The sequence below is a fragment of the Thermobia domestica genome, chromosome 10 (assembly GCF_964235325.1).
Source record: "Thermobia domestica chromosome 10, izTheDome1.hap1.1, whole genome shotgun sequence".
Classification (NCBI taxonomy): Eukaryota; Metazoa; Arthropoda; class Insecta; order Zygentoma; family Lepismatidae; genus Thermobia; species Thermobia domestica.
Genome location: NC_137463.1, coordinates 209,488,866 through 209,511,641, shown reverse-complemented (window position 1 = coordinate 209,511,641; position 22,776 = coordinate 209,488,866). Strand labels below are relative to the sequence as shown.

At 32.6% G+C, this 22,776-nt stretch overlaps 1 protein-coding gene across 2 annotated transcripts in view; it reads right to left on the bottom strand.

Moving 5' to 3' along the window:
* Positions 1–22,776, bottom strand: part of LOC145662966 (carboxypeptidase B-like) — a 49,790-nt gene that overhangs the window by 5,429 nt on the left and 21,585 nt on the right. The window contains exons 2-5 of one of the 2 annotated variants that reach the window (XM_081729044.1): positions 10,849–11,052; positions 8,317–8,382; positions 5,082–5,270; positions 2,076–2,443 (exon numbers count right to left, since the gene is read on the bottom strand). In XM_081729044.1, coding sequence (XP_081585170.1) covers positions 2,076–2,443; positions 5,082–5,270; positions 8,317–8,382; positions 10,849–11,052 — 827 coding nt within the window. The remainder of the gene's footprint in view (positions 1–2,075; positions 2,444–5,081; positions 5,271–8,316; positions 8,383–10,848; positions 11,053–22,776) is intronic. The other variant, XM_081729045.1, reaches the window with a different exon arrangement.

Below are 22,776 nucleotides of genomic sequence, written 5' to 3'. Positions count from 1 at the left end.
TAATCTAGTTACTTCAGAGGAGAGAAAGTGTGGTGGCAACGAATCTGTTCTGAGGAAGTAATGTTGTTTGAAAGTTGATTTGCAGATTGAATGCACCGGATTCAAGTCCCAGCATTATTCGAAGAACTCATGACATGAAGAACACATTAAATAAAATGAGTCAATCTATTTATCTGCCATTATTATTATTATTATTATTATTATTATTATTATTATTATTATTATTATTATTATTATTATTATTATTATTATTATTATTATTATTATTATATGGAATAATATATCCACAACATTATGTAGCAAAATTGAATCGGTTCAAAAATGTTTCATTAGGCTATTGTGTAGAAATAAGAAAAAAGATTACTACTCTCATAGTTATGATTACTGGAACGAATACTGTGGGTTGCAAGAATTACATGTAAGAAGAAAAATGATAGAGAAAAACTTTATTCAGAAAATTTTAGATAATAGATATAGTAGTGAGTACTGCCTACATAATATAGGTATAAGGGTACCAACATATAATCTTAGAAAAGCATCGGAAGTGGTTCCGATGAATAAAAATTCTATAATCTTAAGAAAACTGACAAGTTCTTTTAATATATTATCGGGATAATTGTATTTATTGAACAGACGTATAGATTTTAATAGGTATGTATATTTTTATAGTCTATTTGTATGTTTGACGGTATCCTTGTTTTAAGGACAATTTTAAGAAAATTGACTAACTATTTTAATGAATAATGAAGTAATTATGTTTATCCAGACAAGATACAAGACATAAAATTATGTATATATTATAAGATAGACAATGACCTCCTATCGTCGAAACAAATGTATTGTTAATATTAAAAGGAATATAAGATGTGTGTTATAACCCTTAGTTCTATGACTAAGTGCTGTATTTTTGCTATCTGGCTGTTCATGGCACTAAAAATAAATAAATAAATAAATAAATAAATAAATAAATAAATAATAATAATAATAATAATAATAATAATAATAATAATAATAATAATAATAATAATTATTATTATTATTATTATTATTATTATTATTATTATTATTATTATTATTATTATTATTATTATTATTATTATTATTATTATTATTATTATTATTATTATTATTATTATTAAACCTAAATTCGCAAGTGCGATTTAGTCAAACATTAGCAGAACAAATAATGATAAAATAGAAAGATCCAAAAAATATTTATAAAATATGTATATTTCCATTTCCATTTGTACCAATACTATTGTGACTACGAGAGATTATTAGAGGATTTTAATCTAGACCTTTTATCACAAAAAAGAAAACAACAAGCATAAAGATTTTTAGAATCCATTCTAGAAAATAAATTGTACAGTCAGTACCTTGTAAATAATATTTCATACAGAGTATCAACTCACATAATAAGGAAAGAAAATTTATTGTGAAAGAACTGTACACAGAACTCTGTATTAAGCACCATTTTTTTACTATGTTTAATAACAGAATATAAGACTCTAAGAAATTAGGGTTCTGATAGGTTTCTAGTACTTTTATAATGTTTTATCCTGACATAATAACAATTTATACATTAATCTCTTTTATAAATATTTGTATTTATATTTTATTAGTAGTTAATCTAACCATTAAGATTAGGGCTATTTTAGTGTTTTACTTTGTTATATTTTACTTTACATGACTCAGTTTTAAACTATGAAATACTCAATTGTAGTTTTATATAGTGCTAACTTTGAATTCTGCGTCTTTAATAGTATTATGCACAAAACAGTCAATTACCTTGTACAATGCTATACTTGACTAATGTTGTTCTTATAGCACTTTAAATATGTTATTAAATTGAATTCTATTATTATTATTATTATTATTATTATTATTATTATTATTATTATTAGTAGTAGTAGTAGTAGTAGTAGTAGTAGTAGTAGTAGTAGTAATAGTAGTAGTAGTATATAAAGGACTCAGTAACATTGATTACAAAGTTTCATTGTGACGCTTACATTTAAGTCTTTCGAGAAAACCTTTCCAGTAAAATATAATATTATCAACATCGAATGCATGCTTACCTTAATTTGATTGGCATGGGCAGTGATAAAATCTCGCACTGCTCGAGATTCAGGTTCCGAGAAGGCCCTTGTTCCTCTGTAAATTTCTCTACAAGGTTGACTACTGGAGCCAGATTCTCCCCAGTGATAGCCGAAGTTTCGGTTCAAATCGACTCCCATGCAGCCCAAGTAGCTAGAGGTCTTTGCACGATTCTTTCGCCACATACGATCGGATGCGTGTGAATATTCATAGCCGTCTGGATTCATTATGGGTAAAATGTACCAATCTATTCCATCAACAGATGCTTTGTGTTTGTCTTGGTTTTCAGATAATTCTCTAGCGATATAAGAAACAACTGCTGGGGAAATCCACTCTCTAGCATGGATACCTGTAATTAAATTTAGTATTTACTATTATTAACTGTTAAGAGGCAAATTAAAGTAACTATGTTAAATTGACAAACTAAGTAAAAGTTTATATATGTTGCGTAGCATTCATGTAATTATTTTACATTTAAGTTTTCTCCTTATCCATCCTGTGAGCATCCTCTGCAGTATCACAAATAAATAAATAAATAAATAAATAAATAATACTTAGAATAAACTTGAATTTGCGCAAACTTAGATCAGTCACTTAACTTTGCATGAAGTTGTTTAACATGATAAGTACCATGAGTGTTGCATTTAACTGAAGCTAGTTTTGAGCCTGGGAATTCTTAAAGCATATATAACTCACACGTCGCTTAACATTGGCAAACACGTGGTGAGCAAGTAACTCACCCTGCAATGCTGTGGCACATCTGTGTTACGTAACAGCTGCTCTCTGGGCAAACCCTTTTAGTTAATTCGTGAAAATCTTTGCTTATTTTCGACATCTTTATTCTATTTTCGTAAGAAAATACAGTGGCTCTAAGATTTGTTTTTCTACTGTGGCACTAATTGTATTAAGAGAGTAATGTTAAGGTACTCGTGGTTGCTAGACTGAAATTTATTCTGAAAAACACTTTACATGTTGATTAATTGGTTGATTTGGGGTTTAGTGTCTCTTTCCAGCATCGTGGCTATTTGAGAGTTGGGCTCACAGTTCAACGTAAGATCTTCAACGGTAGAACTCCAATAGAAGGATAACTAATAGTTCGTTAATACAGAGGTGGCTCGTGGAGGAAATTACACCGGATAATACATTAGCAAACCTGTATTTCATTAGTTTCAAGCGATAAAATTTTAATTTTACCGGTATGACTTTCCTCACGAGCTGCCTGTGTCCTACTACTTCTAAAACGTATTCTTGAGATGCTCAATATTCAAGTATATCAAAAAATACATTTTCCGCTATCACTTACCGATAATGCTCTAATACCTATAGACAGACAAATGGACAGATGAAACGTTTTACAAGATTTTCCACACTTAAGCACATATATAGCATAGTTTGGAAATCTAGCAATAACGAGAGTCGTAAATACAATACGAAACGTATTTTCAGATTTTTTTTCACATATATGTAAAGTCAATGTATATCATATATTCCGTGTCTCCCTACACAGTGACTCCAACTATGGTTAACTGATACATTTATTTTCTAGTAGCGACCAAATCATTAACTGTGTACAAGTGCACGAACAACCAGATGACAAAAGACTATCGACACATTGTTAGTGCGAAAATGATTAGAAAAAATAGCATGTTGAACATACAGCTGCGTTCGCAACTAAGATAGAAAATAAAGAAGAAAATTTTGAGACAACCTTTTTTGATCAATTACATAAATAGAGAAATGGCGATTGTTTATATTGAGCTATAAGAAAAGCTAATCGTGAATCTCATAACGAGAAGAAAGTAAATAGACTATAGTAAATAGTTTCTCTATCTTACAATGAAATATTGCAGCTTACTGACCGTAAATTTGAAGAAAAAAAGAGAAACAAAAGAAAAGAAATGAACGTTTATGGATTCATTGTGATAATGAAAATTAAAAAGAAAAGTACATAGCAACAAACAATCTTCCTGGTGCATGGCGAGCGAAAAAGAATTATTTTAACATGAAGTGACGTTTCAGAGGCTAGACGTCACAGAAACGTGTATGTTTAAGGTAGAAAGTGTATTTGCTGTAAAATCCTATTTTGGATACTTGCAAAGTTCTACACAGTTACACATTTGATGGAAAGTTGAAGGGTGAAATTCAAGAGGCTCATTTTCAAGAGAGCAATGTCAATACAGTAATTTGCCTTATGTTTTTTAAACATATTACCGTTTTCATTGTAGTCTCAATATATAGGGAAGATATTGTAGCATTACTTACCGACCATCTTTATTCTCAGATTTCCTTACTTGCCTATTTAATAGAGGTTGAGTGATCGGAATAGATGTGGTAGATCATGGGAATAAAACCCATGACGATTATTATATTATTATTATTATTAATGTTCCCACGAGTTACTGCGGGATATGTCTTACGTTCTTTCTTCTGCATTTTTCATATACAATTTGTCTGAACTCGAAGACTCACACCACCTTTTTTTTTCCTTTTTAGATCAAATAGTGAAGAACGCTGAAATACGTCTTTAATTATTTTACATGAAAAGTCAAAACACACAAAACTCTCATGCCTCTAAACTTAAGTCATTTCGAGATATGAACATTTTATAATTATTGCAACCCCTATACCCATTTTCGACATCGAATTTCAAAAATTCTTCCTTAGTGATACCTTACGTCAGAAATTCTATGCCCTGTCCAAATTTCAAGTTTTTAGCTTAAACAGTTTGGCCTAGGTATTGAGCAGTCAATAAGTTTAGCAGTCTAGACTCCTATTATACATATAGATAAATACATGATAAATTAATATTATTATTTATTATTATTATTATTGTACTGTAACCTTAATGCAAGACAATGTCCTAAGATAGCTCATCTGACTTAAACTGAATTTTATATCTGAGAGTTATGATTTCATCTGTTGTTGCTTGTTAACGATAAATGTACAGTATGTTTAATTAGTATATATAAATATTAACTATAGTATACCTCCATCTATAAATATGGCTGGATTTCCTGGTTTTCCATTAGAAATTTTGAGCAGTTTTAGTGGTCTTCCATTAGCAGAAGTCCCAATAATCCTTGTAGAACAAGTATCAGAGTAAGTCTGGGCAAGGTAGTCCAAGTAGCCATGGTGATCTCTTGTACGGTGATAGGCATCCCACGACATTCTGTGACCTAGGAGGAAAAAAGAACAAATTACATTAAATACATATTATAACAAGTAGGTAAACATTTTTTTTACACAGGTAAAACTATTATTCTGATGATGATGATTTTGTCATGCATTATCATGCTTCTTTCACGAAGCGTTGAGTGTATGAAATAACATTGAAATCTAAACATAAATGTTCTAATCTTCATATTTTCGAAGGATTACTCTATTATATGTCGTAAAAATATATTACATCATATCAGCTACCTGAATATGGATTAAAAGTACTGTTACTATTACAAAGCGAGGCACCGAAACGAAAAAAAAATGGATACCAGATTACTCAGTTTCTTTTCATTAGTTGTTTCACAAATTTACAGATACAATTTTAGAAGGCGGTTTGCATTGAAATTATTAATAACAATCTGATAAGAAATGGACAGTGGTGTACGGAGAATCTCGTCATCTGTGGTTCAAGTACTCAATTTTGTTTTCTTTTAGGTCACGCGTCATTTCTGTATAATATCTTAACATAATAAATATGTATTTTTGCATAATATCTTGTTCAAGGGGTTAAACCCTTAAACTCTCTCTTGTCTATGCCACTGGAAATGAGAGGATATTGGCCAGTGATCAGTGTTTATAGTTAAAAGTATTATCCGGCATTCGCCTTGTGAAACTGAGGAAAATCCCTACTTTAACTCAGGTGCCACTGGATTTGAACTTGAGTCTTCCATTTGAGAAGTAAGGATATTACATGTGCACATTACTTTAACATGATGCACCTTAGTAATAAGTAACAATCAAGCCTACACCTTAAAACTGTCACAGTTAGCAGATAGGTTTGACAGTACAGTACACTGTATCACGAAAATATACGTACTTCTTTGTAGGTTACAGAAATGGATGCTTATTCATAATAGTTTCTTTATTTCAAAGTTATTGACAGAAAAGACATATTAGTTATCCATTTTTCCTTGGGCTTGGTAATCCTAGAATCTCTTTTTAAAATATCGTAATCTACAAAATAATACATCGAAAAAAAAATATGAAAATAATAAACTTAAGGAAATAAGTTGAAGTATTTTAGGATGAAAAATTACTCTTTCAGAATTCTGATCAAACATGATCAAAAATTAAAATTATATGGACGCATGAGAGGGTGATTCAAATTAACAAGAAATTACATACTTACCAGTGAATCCTCTCTTGGGAAGCCTAAATATTTTTCAAACGTTTTGGAACGCGAAGCTGGTTCCGTTCTCAGTGACAGGGTGAAAAGGATTAGAACGGGTAGGAGATAAAAGATGTAAAACAAGGAATACACACCACCAAACAAATGTAACATAAAAAATGGATCCCGAAATGTTACGAGCAGAGCAACGAGTAGAGAAAAGTGCAAAAAAGAGTGAACTGAATCGAAGGAAGCGCTGTGCCTATGTTACGTCACTATTGCCAGATTCAAAGTATGTATCAAAGGCAGGTAACCAAATTCTACCAATGTTGCCAGTATCCAGATTTGAAGCAAATTTGTATTTATGAATAAAGAATGTTTCTTTAAGCTCTCGTTGTTTCTTTGTTTTTGCTTAACCTATTACATTAACCTGTTTTATATTATGTTGTTTTAAATAAAGCGCCAATCCTGACATGCCCTATTCTTGTGCCTTTTTCGATTGTCTAATATATTCTTTAATTCGAGTGTTAATATTGCATTTCGTTTGGCCTATATATGAGGAGTCATATCCACATTGAACGTGGTAAATGCCCGACTTATTTACTGGATTAAAAAAAAAAACTTTCCGATGAGATGTGTTTGTAGACTTCTAGGCGGGATACTAGATGCAGATATGTTATGTTTTCCAAAAATACTTTGAATTTTTGTCGATAATTGTGGAAAATAACGATTTTTTACCGAAGATTTTGCTTCCTTAGAAATAATTGTTTTTGGGGCTTGATTAAACGACGTGTTTGATTAAATGACTTTCGTAAAGTACACAACTCATAACCGTTTATGTCCTATTTTGAATGAAAACTGTATTTCATCATTAAGATCATTTGAAAGATCACATATTAATAATGCCCTGCGAAATAAATTCTTCCAACTATTGGCCTTGTACAGTGGCGGATGAGCTGACTGTTGGTGTATGTAAGTAGTACCTGCATTAGGTTTCGATATACTTTTGTTATAAATTTGTTATGTGATCGGTAATCAGTAAGTCTAAAAATGGAAGACAGTTATCAAATTCACGTTCACAGGTTGAACTTCAGCCTAGGATGCTGATTGTTGAATTGTTCAAATATTTGTAAAAGTGTATGTATTTTCGTCATATACGCTTCGCGTTCAAAAACGTTTGAAAAGTATTTAGGCTTCCCAAGGGAGAATTTCTTGTTAATGATCAAAAATTGTTCAAATATATTCTTTGTTTGAAGAAGAAAATAATTAGCAAAATAGTTTAACACAATAATTTAACCTTAATGATGCACCTTAACAATAATAAGTATCAGTCCAAAGCAATCAGAGAAAAAGCTGAAAGAATAAGTATATTCAAGCGAGTCGTTTCAAGTGCTTAAATAACTTGAGAATTACAATACAAACACAGATTTAAAAAAAAAAAAAAAAAAAAAAAAAAAAAAAAAAAAAAACTTTTAATGTACTTTTACAATATTCATGCGAGCTAAGGGCAGTAGAATTCTAATAGTAGTTTCCATGGAGCACAATCATGCTCTAGTACTTTTTTTGTTTTGTACTGTAATAAAAATTCAGTTTATCTATCATGCATAATGTAGACAAATGACACACGTGACCAAAAATTAATGAATTAAAAATAAACTGAGTAGCAGGCATAACACAAGCAGAAATCGAGCAGACAATGAGACTTTCTCTCCCAGATAAGAGAAAACAAGCATATCATTAGAATTCCACTGATGTCACCAGAGGCAGGCAGACCCAGTGTTTACTCACTTTCATTCAAAAACAAACTAACAACAACAGTATTAATATTTTTCTTTCTTTGAAAGTTTGCGTTCACCTGCTACTCAACGCCATTGTCACTCTGATCCACCCCTCACCAACAAAGCAACAATTCCATATACTGTTGTACTCGCCCACGCTTCTCTTCGATAACCGTCTAGTCTCTGGAAACCAAAAACATTCCTTACAAAGCTACATTTAAGCACTATATGAATTTAGATATAAGAAGTACCTATAATAATTATTTACAAACTATCTTGCTTAACAACATATATCTTTCAAATAAAAAGAAATCAGAGGATTAGTTTTGTAGAGTTAAATGTAAGCCCTATGAAACTTGTTTTCAAAGGAAGAAAATTAGTATTTAAAAAAATCTTATATTTTTACTCTTAATTATATATATATATATATATATATATATATATATATATATATAGAGAGAGAGAGAGAGAGAGAGAGAGAGAGAGAGAGATAAACATTGTGTGTATACGGTAAAACTTAACATTTTTTACATCGTTGATCCTTTCAAAACTAATAAAATTAAAACAAGTTACTAATCTCAAGATAACACATATATTTCGAAACAAAAACTCTGCTTGGAGTTATTCCATCTATAACAAACTAAATTTATAATTGTTATTTGGCAATACTATTTCTAATAATGTTCTTGGTGATATCATGTTTCTAATAACTTTGTCTGTTGTTTGTGGTTTGTATATAACGCACAAATACATTGTGAAATTGTTTTTGTAAATTAAAAATAAGGCATAAATATCGTATCTGTCTCACGATAACACATTATGATATATTATTATTTTATATATTCAGTGTGCTAAATGTCATTTCTTCTTTCTTTCTTTTCTCCCTTTCGCTCTTGATATTTTGCAATATGAAAGTTTTGGTCTTCGGTGATCATTCAGATTCCGATTTAAGAAAGATCTGAGTAGTGATTCGAATCTTCCTTTAACTTCCAGGTTTTATCTCGTATGACTTTAATGCCGAAAAGGGATGGTAAGCTCTAATGAATTTATTAATCAGTTTGTGATTTTGTCCCTGTATGTGTTCATCCAAACAAAGGGTAGAACATCTTGAGTGAGTGAAAATAAATAAATAAATAAATAAATAAATAAATAAGGCATCAGTAAAACTCGTACTGGCATATAGACTCTCGTCTCATAAAGCTTTTCCTCTATCCGCTTTTACCTTTTAACAGTTTTCTGATACGCTAACTTTTGGTTTATTCATTATTAAAGTACTACAGCGTTGAAGGTTTTTCTTGCAATACAAGTTTACAAGAGATAACAGCATGAAAAACCTATAGTTTACAGCTGATCGTTCATTTTAGGTAAACAACACAAGGGAAGTAAAATTGCTATAATGGTGGAAGTTCGAAGATATATATATAATTGAACAACGTAAAGTGTAATAAGTAGTGAATGTTCTACGGGAAATTTTTTGTTCCACATAGATGTCAAGTTAAACCAGTTACGCCACTTATAGAGGTAGGTAAGTTAACGCTTTGACTTTTATTAAAATTGATCTTCATCTTTTTAAGGAAAGAACAGTTGTGTTCAAACTTGCTAAATCCTATCTTTCGTCTGAGCCTTAAGTAGATTGTTTCAATATACAAAACTGCAGAAAAAGTGACAAAAATATGAATTACGTCTGTCTTTGTTTACTGCAATTTTACCTACCCACAAGTAGCCATTGAAATAGAGTTGATTGCTAACATTTTGAACATAATTCTTCAACGTGTATACAAGAATTTAATGTTTCTGAAAATTATAATCTCAATTATATACCAATGGCTCTTTGTTGTAAAATAAATTATTTACCAGAAAATCTTAAAAAGCTATTGTTAAACGTGAATAGAAGGAAGGAAATTATAAGTTTTCGCTAAATACTTCATCAAACAAAGAAGAAAAGAAAAGAAAAATATTACAGAATAAATGACAACAGTGAATTATACAGCGTAATATCAAACTAGATTTAGAACACTACTGTGGTACTTAATTATTCAGTTATTCATTATTTTATTTAATTTTTCTTTCTTTCCGATGAGCTCCCTCGAAGACATAATTAGCATGCTAACTTTCAGAGGGAGAGAACCCTGTACATCCACAGCTTACGCTGAAGGTACGCTAAACCGTTCAACTAAAATTTGATTCCGAAGTTATTCCTCTTTGTCTGATGAAGCATTTAGCGAAAGCATTAATCTGGTTTGCTTTTCATGTCTGCTTCTAATCCCTTTGTGCTGTTCAAATTATCCCTTGTAATATATTCGTGAATCTTATAACTATGCACTGCAGTTGTGGTGGTAAAATTGGTTATTAGTGAAAATGTTTGTAAATATGGTAAGGTATGTGTAAATATTTGTTTAAAGTACGTACAACAGAAAATTCAGGAGGGGAAACAATAATCCTGCTGAGATCCACATGAAGACGTATAGTTGTAAATAGGACAGTGGTAATAAAAATATGAAATCTAACTTCTAAGTCACACAGAGATGACAGTCAATTTTATGAAACTCATCAGACAAGCAAAACAATGAACATTTGTGTAAACTTGTACATAAATTTTGTGTATTATTAATATTTTTTTCCATCTTAAAATAATTTAAATATCTTTACCTTTACGCCCTTCCAAATGAGTCAAATCGTCTTCGGATAACTTTGGATTTTCATTATCTATTGCCCTCTGTAAATCTTCTATCATTATATCATACGCCATATTGGCTTCTGATAAATAGTCTTTTACTCTCTCTGCATGCTCAGGCTTTATCATAACATCGATTGTGGTTCTATTGCTAATAGGAGCAGTCCACAAATCAACTTCTGAAAGATAAAAGCATATTATACATGAATAATGAGTTGGCGATCTACTGTGAAAAGATAATTATTCAATTTTAGTTTGATATAATATATTTAAGAAAGAAAATAGAATAGAGATTTAAACAATTTCGTAAGTAATCATTTATCATTGATAGAGATTTCAAATCGTAGAAGAATGAAATAGTATTTTGACAACTATTTACCCTTTATTCTCATATAGTGTTGTATATGCTTATACGCTGTAATTATGTAACTGTCTAGGTAATTTATTCTCAAATGGAATATTAACTTCTTAGCAGTGTTGAATACAAGGTAATTCATTATATTCTATTGATCACATTCGATATGAGCTGTGCCGTGGTACTGACCGTGTCAAAATATAAGCAATTTCAATAATCATAAATAGAATAACCGGTGTGTTAAAACGTATCTGCTCTGCTAATATAATAAAAAGTACAAGTCACAGTACATCATACAGATACAATACATATAAAAATAGACTACACATGTAAAATTTAAGAAAGATAAAATAAGAAATTATATTTATATAATAGCTCAAGTAAATTCATTTCTATTTAAAATGTCAGTAATTATATCCCTTCTTCTCTATAAGCTTACTCATATTTTCAAATATATTACTTTTTATGATGTCCACATTTCTACTCCTTACATTAAAATATGAACCTGATACAAGGCGCCCATGAGTCATTTTCTTTACACTTTATTGACGATATATATATACAGCAATACATTTTCTTTTTGTGTCTTAATGGTTCCTTTTTAATTGCTTTATTATTTCCGTTGTTATTTTCACTTCACATATGAAATCCTTAGTAATAATACGATCTAGGTGGCTTTCATATCCTTAATAATAATACAACTAGGTGCCAAAACAGCCTTAAAAAATCCTCTTTCCACCTTTCAGAATATCGACATTGCTTTTGTCTGTATATTATTTACGCTCATTCCACATTATTTATATTTTTCTCTTGAAGTTCTCATTTAGATGCCCCAACACGAGCTATATTATCTGCAAACCGAATACATTTAACGCATCTACTTTCTACCACAGTACAATCCCTAACAAACCATCTTCTCTGTTTCTTATTCCATATGTTTTAACAATTCCTGTTATATTTTGAACTTGGTTGTACTCATAGAAGCCAGTCAAAGTGCTAAGACGAAATAAAGCTTTCGTAATATGTGGAACAAATAGCAGTATCACGGTGAGGAGTTTGGTATGTCACAGTGTATACAATGTGAAAATTGAAGTTTGAATTTTTGTATTTCCCCCTCATCCTTCGTTTCCCCTCGATGAATGGATATTCTAAAATTGAAAATATTTTATTCCCCTCGATGAATGAATACTCAAAAATTCAAATATTCCGCTCCCCTTCATGAATGAATACTCAAAAATTGAAAATTTTTCATTCCTCTCGATGAATGAATACTCAAAAATTGGAAATATTTAATTCTCCGTCGATGAATGAATATTTAAAAATTGAAAATATTTCATTCCTCTCAATGAATGAATATTCAAAAATTGAAAATATTTCATTAACTCAATGAATGAATACTCAAAAATAGAAAATATTTCATTCCTCTCGATGATCTAATATTCAAAACTTGAGAATATTTAAGTACTTAGATGTGTCAACTAGTCATTTAGTTTCATTTTAGTGTTATATTTCATGGATAGATGAGTATTTTGCATTCTGAGTATTGTACCAATCCGATAACCCCAACAGCACTGTGTATAGTCCATCAATCAATAATGATATACATAATTATCCCCGTAGGAACTGACTTTTAATTGTCCATATCTCGAGATCAACAAGATGGATCACGTCCATCAACGAACACGGTTTTTAATTTTTGGTCTTCTAGATCCTGGCCAAAATTGATGATGATTCATTATACAGTTCTTGAGATTCTTTTGTCTCCTGGAGGGACAGACAGAGTAAATATATAGAAGAGAAGGTTTTAACGAAACAAATTCATTTAAATCAATTTTGAGAATATATAGGACAAGATTCATTAAATATGTAGAACCTTTACTGGAAATGCTGTTGAGAATTTTTGAGGAAAACACTCCTTGCCTTGTATGCAGCGACGAAAACAAGGTACCGCAATCGATTTAAATGCTGAACCTGAATGAGACTTCGAGTATCTTCGATCAAGCTGAATATAAAAGAATTATGCAGGATGAGAAAACAGCATCACTCATCTTATTAAAAGGACAATTTTCAAATTTGGTGTTTGAAAAATAGATGTTTGTCGTAAGCTTATTCAGATTGCAAATAAATTATTTTACACGCGCTTTACCGATATTAATATAATTATGTTTTATTATAGCACAAGAACTACATGTTGTGGCTCTTTGAGCGTTATTATCATTGACAGGGGCTCCACGTTAAAAAAAAAAAAAAAAAGTTTGAGAACCCCTGCTCTACATTAACATTTCATTTCAATATACAAGAACCCTCCTTCAAATAATCATGGAAAAAAATCTTGATTCTAGTTTTGAACTACATTAATTTGAACGAAACAGCTATTTGCTTGAAGTAGCTAGCTCGTTAAAGTGAAAGTCTTATGTAAGCGCACCCCTACAAAACAGCACTTTATAATCTAAAATAATAAATATTTCCCAGAGTCTTTTAATTTTGTGGCGTCTCAAGTAACTTAGTGTTATTTCTTAATATGAGGAATTTGAAAATATTTCTTGTAGAACATAAATGTCTAATCTTCTTTTTTAAATTGTGGACTTTTTCTAATATAGCAAAAACGTACTGTTAATTTCCACGAACAGACCAGCATAATTATAATGATGCCCTCTCATCTCGTCTAACGGCTTTTTAGTCACTGATTTCTCGAAGGTAAGAATTTCCGCCATTTTAGGCGAGATGGGAATTCCCATCTTTCCTAAGTCCATGTCGTCTAAAATAGTGACAAGGGAATTTCCATACTAAAAGGAGAAAACCTTCACTAGGTTGAGATTTGTTCAAGTTAGAGACGTGAAATTAGTATATACACTCTTAGTGGCATATAATAGGACCTGTGTTCAGGGGCGGACCCAGGACCGACTTCTGGGGGGGCGGTGGGTTGTCATAATGCTACTTTTAAGGGCTCCAAACTCTGGGATGGATTTTATTTATATAAAAAAACAATAAAGTTTCTTCTTCTGGGGGGCGATCTGGATCCCTGGATCCGCCCCTGCCTGTGTTTCATTATTTTAGAAAATTCTGCTTCTTAGGTGGTGGTAGGGAGGGGGTGAGATGGTAATTACTATAATATCCCAATTTTATTGAGAAAGAACCCATTGTGAGGATTTGCTTAACTTGGATATGTGAAAATAGGTGTTTAAACTGTTAAATAAAACTTTATTCAATACGTACTTCAGTGTCTGCGAAAATTTCGTTTCTACAGACGGTAAGGGGAATAATCTCTATAATTTAAGATTCCTTATTGATTCAGAAAAAAATGCCTAATATAAGGGTTAGTTTAAGTTGGAGGTGTGAAATTTGTTATATAAACTTGTAATTAAAAATAAAAGAAAATACATATTTAAGCGTTTTCGAAAATTCTGCTCCTGGAATTGGAAGGGGTGCAATGTGTACAATTATATGAAAGAATGGAAGTGATTCACTGAAAATTTAGGGCATATTAATACATCTAGAAATGTGAGGATTCGACAGTAAACTTGTTTTGTTACGAGAACCATGAATATGAAAGCATTTTTGATTTAAAAGTACATATGGTAAAGAACGTAAAGGGGATTCAAATATTTTGCTCAGAATAGAGTACCACATAATCTCTGAAGTTAGTGAGATGAAGATCGGCGTAAAAACTTCTCATTAAAAATAACCGGACGCGTATCTCAGCGTTTTTAAAAGCTTCCGAGGAGGCATTTTTCTGTTATTTCCTCCCCCGCATTGAAACTGATGTTATATGTTGTTTGTAATCACATCACAAGGAAATAGCTAGAAAGTTCGAAATGAATTATGGAACATATTTTAGTATCTATCTCATACTAGGTTTCAATCAACAGTTTGATTAAAGGATGTATCCTGAAGGAGAATGGGATTCAAAATTAATACAGAAAATAGAATATCTCGTGAGCCCCTTAAACTAGAAAGATAAAACTACGTATATAAGCACCTCATTACAAATAATCAGAAACGTGATTCAACGTTTTCCAAAATTTCGGTTTTAAAGGAGGAAGTTCAATTTCTATATTTCTTTTTTCGCTACATTGGAATAGACGTTGTTTATGATCGCATTGCGGAACGCAACTTACTCGTTTCAAATAAACCCTGGAACACAGTTAGTTCGTGCCTCAAAGCTTTTATCATGTCACATTGATTAAGGGCGTATCCTGAGGGGTAGGGAAGTCTAAAATGTATTCCTAAAATAATATTTTTATCTTGTGGGTTTTTATAATTACTCTTTCATTGAAATGCGAATCATAACGGGGAAAGGGGATCGAAATATTTTCCATAAACTTATTCTCTCCGTGCGAAGAACGGGCATTTCAGCTAATGTTATTAATAAAGTGATTTATCTAGGGAGTATCATCAAGAGAATAGCATATAATGCTTCCTGACTATAAGATAGTATTGCAGCCTTTACATTTTATTGCCCTTCTTCATTGTCATACAGGCCCTTATGCCAACCACAGATATTCACAAAACATCGCATACCATGTGAAAACTTTAAGACCAGAGCATTGTATATATTTAGAATATATATACTTTGAATTGATATTGCACATATTTTCTTTGAGGCTCCTTAATGATCATCGCTGCATAAAGTTAGAATGAGTGGAAAATTTATCCAATTTTATATATATAGTGTGCCCATAAAGTCTGGGTACATAAGGAGTTCTAATAATTTGTTTTTGTTTTTCCAGATTGAATGATGGCTCTCTCTAAAGAAGAACGAGTCGAGTTGATACTATCAAGTGGACGAGAAGGATGGTAGTATCGCAAAATTGCGGAAGAATTTAACCTTCGATATCCTCATCGTCAACCTATTTGTTTTACTGCCGTCGGGAAACTAATCACCAAGTTTAAAGAAATAGCCAGTGTGTTGGGCAAACCCCGTTCCGAAGGACCAAAGAGGCTGTCTTGGCTAAGGTTTATGCTAGCCCAAAGAAATCGCTTCCTCCAACATCCACGGAGTTGGGTGTTCCAAAGTCAACCATCCACATAATCTGGCAGAGGAGAAGTTTCATTCGTAGAAATTACAGATATTGCATCACTTAAATGAAGATGACCCCGATAGACGCATGCAGATGTGTGAATTGTTTGCAGATAAATTGAATGAAAATATCAATTTTACTAAAGACTGTGTATTGTTCAGTGATGAAATTGTGTTTTATGTCAATGGTGAAGTGAACAGACAAAATCTTCGATACTGGTCCCAAGGCAATCCACATTGGGTGAGTCCATCCAAACAGCAGGGGTGCCAAAAAGTGATGGTATGGTGTGGTTAGTGGAAAGCTCATGTGCTAGGACCTTTCTTTTTCGATGAATATGTAACGGGTGAGACTTATCTGAGCATGCTGAGAGATAAATTGATGCCTCAAATTGAGCGTTGTGAAGGACTTCCAGACTGCTTTCAGCACGCTGCAACTGTTAGAGATTGGTTGAATGACAATTTCCCTCACTGGATTGGGAGAAGAGGTCATGTGGAGTGATCCCCTTGTTCGCCAGACCTTTCTCCCCTTGATTTATTTTTCTCGGGTCAGTGACGTAAATAAGGGACAGCAAACGGAGCTTGTGCCCCGGGCGCCAGATTAGGGGTCGCAAAACTGGGAAAATATTTATTTTCACGAGATAAGGCAAGGAAAGGAGTTTTAGCAAACTAAAGACCATAAAAGTTACCTAAGAAACTTAATAGGACTACAACGACTTGCTAATCTTAGGATCATATCCATAGAACAAAAGTTAGCTTCAAAGCTATCTTTCGAGGACGTTGTTAAAACCTTTGTAGCCAAAAGAGCCCGCAAAGTTAGATTTCAATTCCAACTCTTTGTGTTTTCATTTAATACATCGATTTAAGAGATTTGCAAAATGTTTGAGTATAATACTTGAGACAACAGCTTGAATATTTGTCATAATTAAATATTTTATTCTAAAGCAACACACTGTTCATTCATTCTACACATATGCACTTCACGATATAGTTCCAAAAACATTGTGATTTGCAGTTATTATGATAAGACTATAAGTATACGTCAAGCATGCTACTCGCAGATTATTTGGCAATCAAATACTAATTAGTTTGGTGTTTTATCTTGTACTAAAAATTAAATTATGTACTGCAATTTTGATATGAAGTTTTACCGCTTAAAGAAAAAATGGAATAGGAGAATTACTGTGTGTTACCAATATTAGGTGTAGTCGGAGTTCGTTTTAGTTCGGTTGGTCAAAGGGGGGGGGGGGGCGCTAAGGTAAGTTCTTGCCCCGGACGACAACTAGCCCAGTTGCGTCACTGTCTAGGGTATGCTGAAAGAAAAAGTTTATTTGATGAAGATTAGAAATTTAAACCATCTGACAGAATGCATTACCAGTCAGTGTGCTGAAACCGGCGGCGATTCAGACCTATTCCATCGAATTCACCTTAATCTTGCAAAGCGCATCAAATTATGCATTGAACATCACGGAAATCATGTTGGAAATGAAACTCATTAACATTAAATTGACTAAAATGTGCTTTTCCCATGTACCCAGACGTTATGCCCATTGCTTAGGTTTAAAATCAGTCACGAGTGAGAGAGTAAATTTACCGCTAACTCTCGCAATCTCGGAAACATGCTTGGCGATAGTATTCGTTAGAAATATTTGATTTTGATAGAATATGATATATATCAATGTTGGGCATTAAGCAATTAAAATCAATTCCAATTAATTAATCACTTGAAAGTTATTATTCTGAATTTTAATAGCAATTAATTTCAATTTGTGGTTTGTAGTTAACATTAACTACGATTGAATTCAATCATAAAATTTACAATTAAATTTAAGTCAATTGTTAATTTTTAATTGGTCATCAGGAAATTAAAAAGTATAGTTGTAATTATTAATTGATATGGAGCAATTAAAACTTATAATTGTTAATTGTAATTGAAGTCTGTAATTAAAAGCGAAGATAAGAAGAAGTATATATATATATATATATATATATATATATATATATATATATATATATATATATATATATATATATATATATATATATATATATATATATATTACGTTGTTCACGTGTTGTTACTGAATTACATACTTATATGAAGTGCTGAATAACGATCATCCCCTCACCCCTTGTTAAAAAAGAAAAGCTGGAAAGGACAGTTTTTTCATACTATGTTTATGGTTCTATCCTCCTTGGAAGGTGTCTGTACGCAATGCACACAATATACGGACAAAACATTGACTGCTGAAATAACGGAAAAGTAAAACAGCGACTGCCGATCAAATCAGCAATTAGCAAAACAGAGACTATCAACATGAAAAGTCTTAAAATTAGGAGGTAACTTACTTTCGCAGTTGAGTTCCCTCGAATAGTTGTAATGCTTCCTGCAACATGACTTGCGGTGCAAATAATAGTTATAAATGACCTACCATTATCAAATATCGCTTATTGAAATTTGTCAATTTTTATTTCTTCTAATATGAAAGTGTGTCACCAATACTGAACATGAGCAAGCAAGTTTCATTTCAGTGTGAAACTAGATAAAGTTTCAAACTATGCGAATGAGAGACTCAGACTTGAAGTAATATATCTATAACTTTAAGCTTCAATAGAGGAATAAGATCAAAGATATAACACGTTTCTCAGATGCTGACTCCATATCAATAATTCACTACTCGCTATCTCATTATTTTGACTGTGTGCAGCTTAACATTAAAACCGGAAGTTCTAATTGATGTCTATCACTTGGTGTTGTGATACAGGAATAAAATCAGAGATGAAACACATTCTTGCGATACCGAATCCTGATCATAAAAATGTTCATCATTATCTATTAGCATTTTATTCTTTATGCGGTTAGTGTTGTAACCAAAAAATTGTAGATATAGCCACCTAAAGTTCAAACAGATAGGTAAAAGTTCAGACAAAACGCATTGCTGGGAGGCTGAATGTCAAAAAATCGCTTTCTGAAATCTCTTCGAAATGTCTTCGGCCTATAGAAATAAAATTTGAAACCGGAAGTACTAATACACTTCAGTTACTTCCGGTTTTGGCAGAGTGTTGCATGTGTTGATGGTATGTTCTGCAATGAATCGATGTTGGAAAGCGTTTGTCGCTGTCTGTTAGCGAAACCGTTTATCGTTATAACCGTTTTCGTTCTATAGCGATCAACGTTGAAACCGGAAATGACTTATTTCCACCACTTCCGATTTGAACAGAGGTTTAACAGAAGAGATGGACCCTATTCTTTGGACGTTGAATCGATTGCTGAAAACCGCTTTTCGGTATATTTTACAGCTTTTGCTCTATGTAATTCAATATTGAAACCTGAAGTTCTGGTAAATTTTAACCACTTCTCGTTTCCGTAGATTGTTGTAGGTTATTATGGGATGTTTTCTTGAGACATTGAATCAACCAAAAAAAAAAAAACACTTATCGCTATCTGTTACCTTTTATTTCTATAGGGATCAAAGTTGAAACTAGAAAATGTTGATTTCTACGAGGTCAGGTAGGTCTACTAGGAGGAAACATATGTTTTCTAGTAAATTGTGTACTAATATTTGCACAGCTGTTTACTACTAAAGAAAAACGTGAAACTGATATCGGTGGGTAATCCTGTTTTTCCTTGGCAGAATCTGAAATGACACTACTGCTTGTTACTTAAGGCACAGATCGTCGCAAAGGTTGCTCTCAAAGAGATATGGGACTTGCTGTCAAAAGTCGTGTTTTTCTAAGCTCCACTCCTTTTCATACCTTTTCCCTTTAGAGGTTGAATGTTCTTTTATGTGTTACTACATGAAATGCTCATTCTTAATACACTAGGAGGATAGATTTATGGAAAGTATTTGAATCCCTTCCCCCATTACCAGTGGCGTATTTAGGATATTGTTTCAGAGGGAGCTTAAGAACCAGTAAGAAGCATTTCTGTTGTACGTATAATACGAAAAAATAATAATGAAATTATTTCGGGGAGGGCTTGAGCCCGATAGCTACCCCCCTAAATACGCCACTGCCCATTAGATACGCATTTCAAAGGTAGTGTAATGATAAATATTCCTAAATGTCTTTCCTTCCTACCTTCATGCTGATGGGTCTGAACTTGGAGTTAAACGGAATCTACAACGTCAGTATCCATCTTAATGACCCCGAAAACTATGAATTAAACATTAATAAATATTGTTTTTGATTATTTTTACATGTCACTTCTTCCCATCCAACACCTCACCCCTTCTTCCCCTCATGCTGATAATGTGCTAAAAGCCTAAGTTAGCCATGGTCCACTTATGTACCAAAAGTCATCGAATTCAGTATACCGGTATAGGAGGGGTTGGCCGCTAAGCATCGCTACATTCATGTTTTGCACTTTCCAACTAAGCTATGCATAAGTGTCGGAAGTTTTATAGAATAGCTTTGTCCATCGGTCCGTCGACAGGTATCAGAGCAAAAACGATACGAGATATTGAGATACGGTCTTTTGAAATCGATTCAGCGTCCCAAGGATAGGTCCATCTCCTTTGTTAACTCTCTGTTCAAGATGAAAGTGGTTCAAATTAATCTTTTCCTGTTTCAAAATTTATCATCATAGAACGAAAACGGAAACAGGTAGCGAGAAGTGTTTCTTAGCAAACGATTCACTCTCTCAAAATAACATATCATGACTATACACAACACTACCAAAACCGGAAGTGGTTCAAACTTACTATTATTTGAGGTTCCAATACTGATTCCCCTAAAGCAAAAATGATAAATGCTGTTTTCTGCAATCGAATCAGCGTCTAAAGAATGGGTTCCATTTCCTTCCTTAACTCTCTATTCAACCTGGAAGTAGTTCAAATAAGCCATTTCCAGTTTACCAGATCGATTCAGTGTCTCAAAGACAGTATATCATAACTATTAGCAACACTCTATCGAAACCGGAAATTCTTTAAATTTACTATTATACCTACTTCCGGTTTCGATAGCGGTTTAACATTTATCACAATAGAACTAAAACGGTAACAGATATCGAGGACCTATTATTTACAAACGATTCAGCGTCTAAAGATAACATATCATGATTACAATATTCTACCAACATCGGAAATGTTCAAATTACTATTAACTCCGGTTTCGATACTTATTCCGTAGAACAAAAACGGTAAATGCTATTTAGATGCGGTTTCTTGCAATTGCTTGAGACTGTTAATCAAAATTTCTCTTTTCTCCATTGAAGTTCTATTCAAACCGAAAGTTGTTAAAATTAGCTGTTTCAGCGTTTGTCGCCATAGAACGAGAAGAGAACAAATGGCGATTAGTTTTTTTTTTTAACAAATAATTCAGCATCTCAAGACAACATAAAGTGATTGTTCATAGCATCTACTGAAACAGGAAATGGTTCAAATTTACTATTATTTTCGGTTTTGTTTCTTATCACAACCCACAACACTCTACCAAAACCGAATACAGTTGAAATTTACTATGGCCAGTTTCAATACCGATTTCTACAGAGAAAAAACAGTAAGAAATATCGAAATGCGGTTTCTTACAATCGATTCAGCTTCCCAAGAATAGGTTTCATCTTTTCCGTTAATTCTCTCTTCAAACCGGAAATGGTTTAAATTAACCATTCCCATTTTCAAAATGTATTACTATTGATCCAAAAATAGTGGCAAAGGATTATGCAATCGATACAACGGTTCAATTGCCACATCTAGCTGGACAAAATGTAAAAACTGAGTTCTGAGAAATAGTGAGAAAACGATGGGAATTCCTGGGGCAAGGTCCTAAGTGGTGGGAAAAGACCAGTAAGGTGCCCAATTACACATAAGGAAGTATGTCGGGTCCGATGAACAAGATGAATTGTATGTAATGTAGAATCTGCTGATCGACAGTTTCCGTGCTAGACCTTACGTCTGCAGCATATAACACAGACAGCTGTTGGTCAATGCCAGGAATATAGTGTGACAACTATAGATGAAGGTATGACGTGCATGTGACATGAATGAGGAATGTCGTGGGTTTATGGGTGAGCTATGGCGTGATGGGAAACACTAGCGAATAAGAACGTACTCTGTACTTAGGAATAGGTATAATGAATTGACGCGTAGAAACAATTCTCCACCAGTCTCCAGCTTCTAATAACTATAGATGTGTAGAGTAATGATTGTAGTGTGTGCATAATAACTATGACGTGCATATATTTGCATAATTGTTGCTTCTTGTACTTTCAAAAGTGGAGGGTACGCTGACACAACGAGTCTTCTTCGACGCCTGGAGTGGTGAACCCAATAGCTGCAAGAGAATCAATAGTGTTTACAGCTGTGTAATAGACAAATTAAGGTTACAAAACTGTGATGAGGATGTAGCAGAGTGCGTCAGAAAGGTTGCAGATAGTTTTTGTATACATGTCAAAGAGAAATGGCAAAAATGTCATCGTGCAATAAATAACTTTGTAAACAAATATGGTAAGTGGATCGACAGTACAGTGGAGTTTCCTGCAAACGTATGGAATGCAGTGGCATTACGACGACCAGGATCATTTAGTATAGG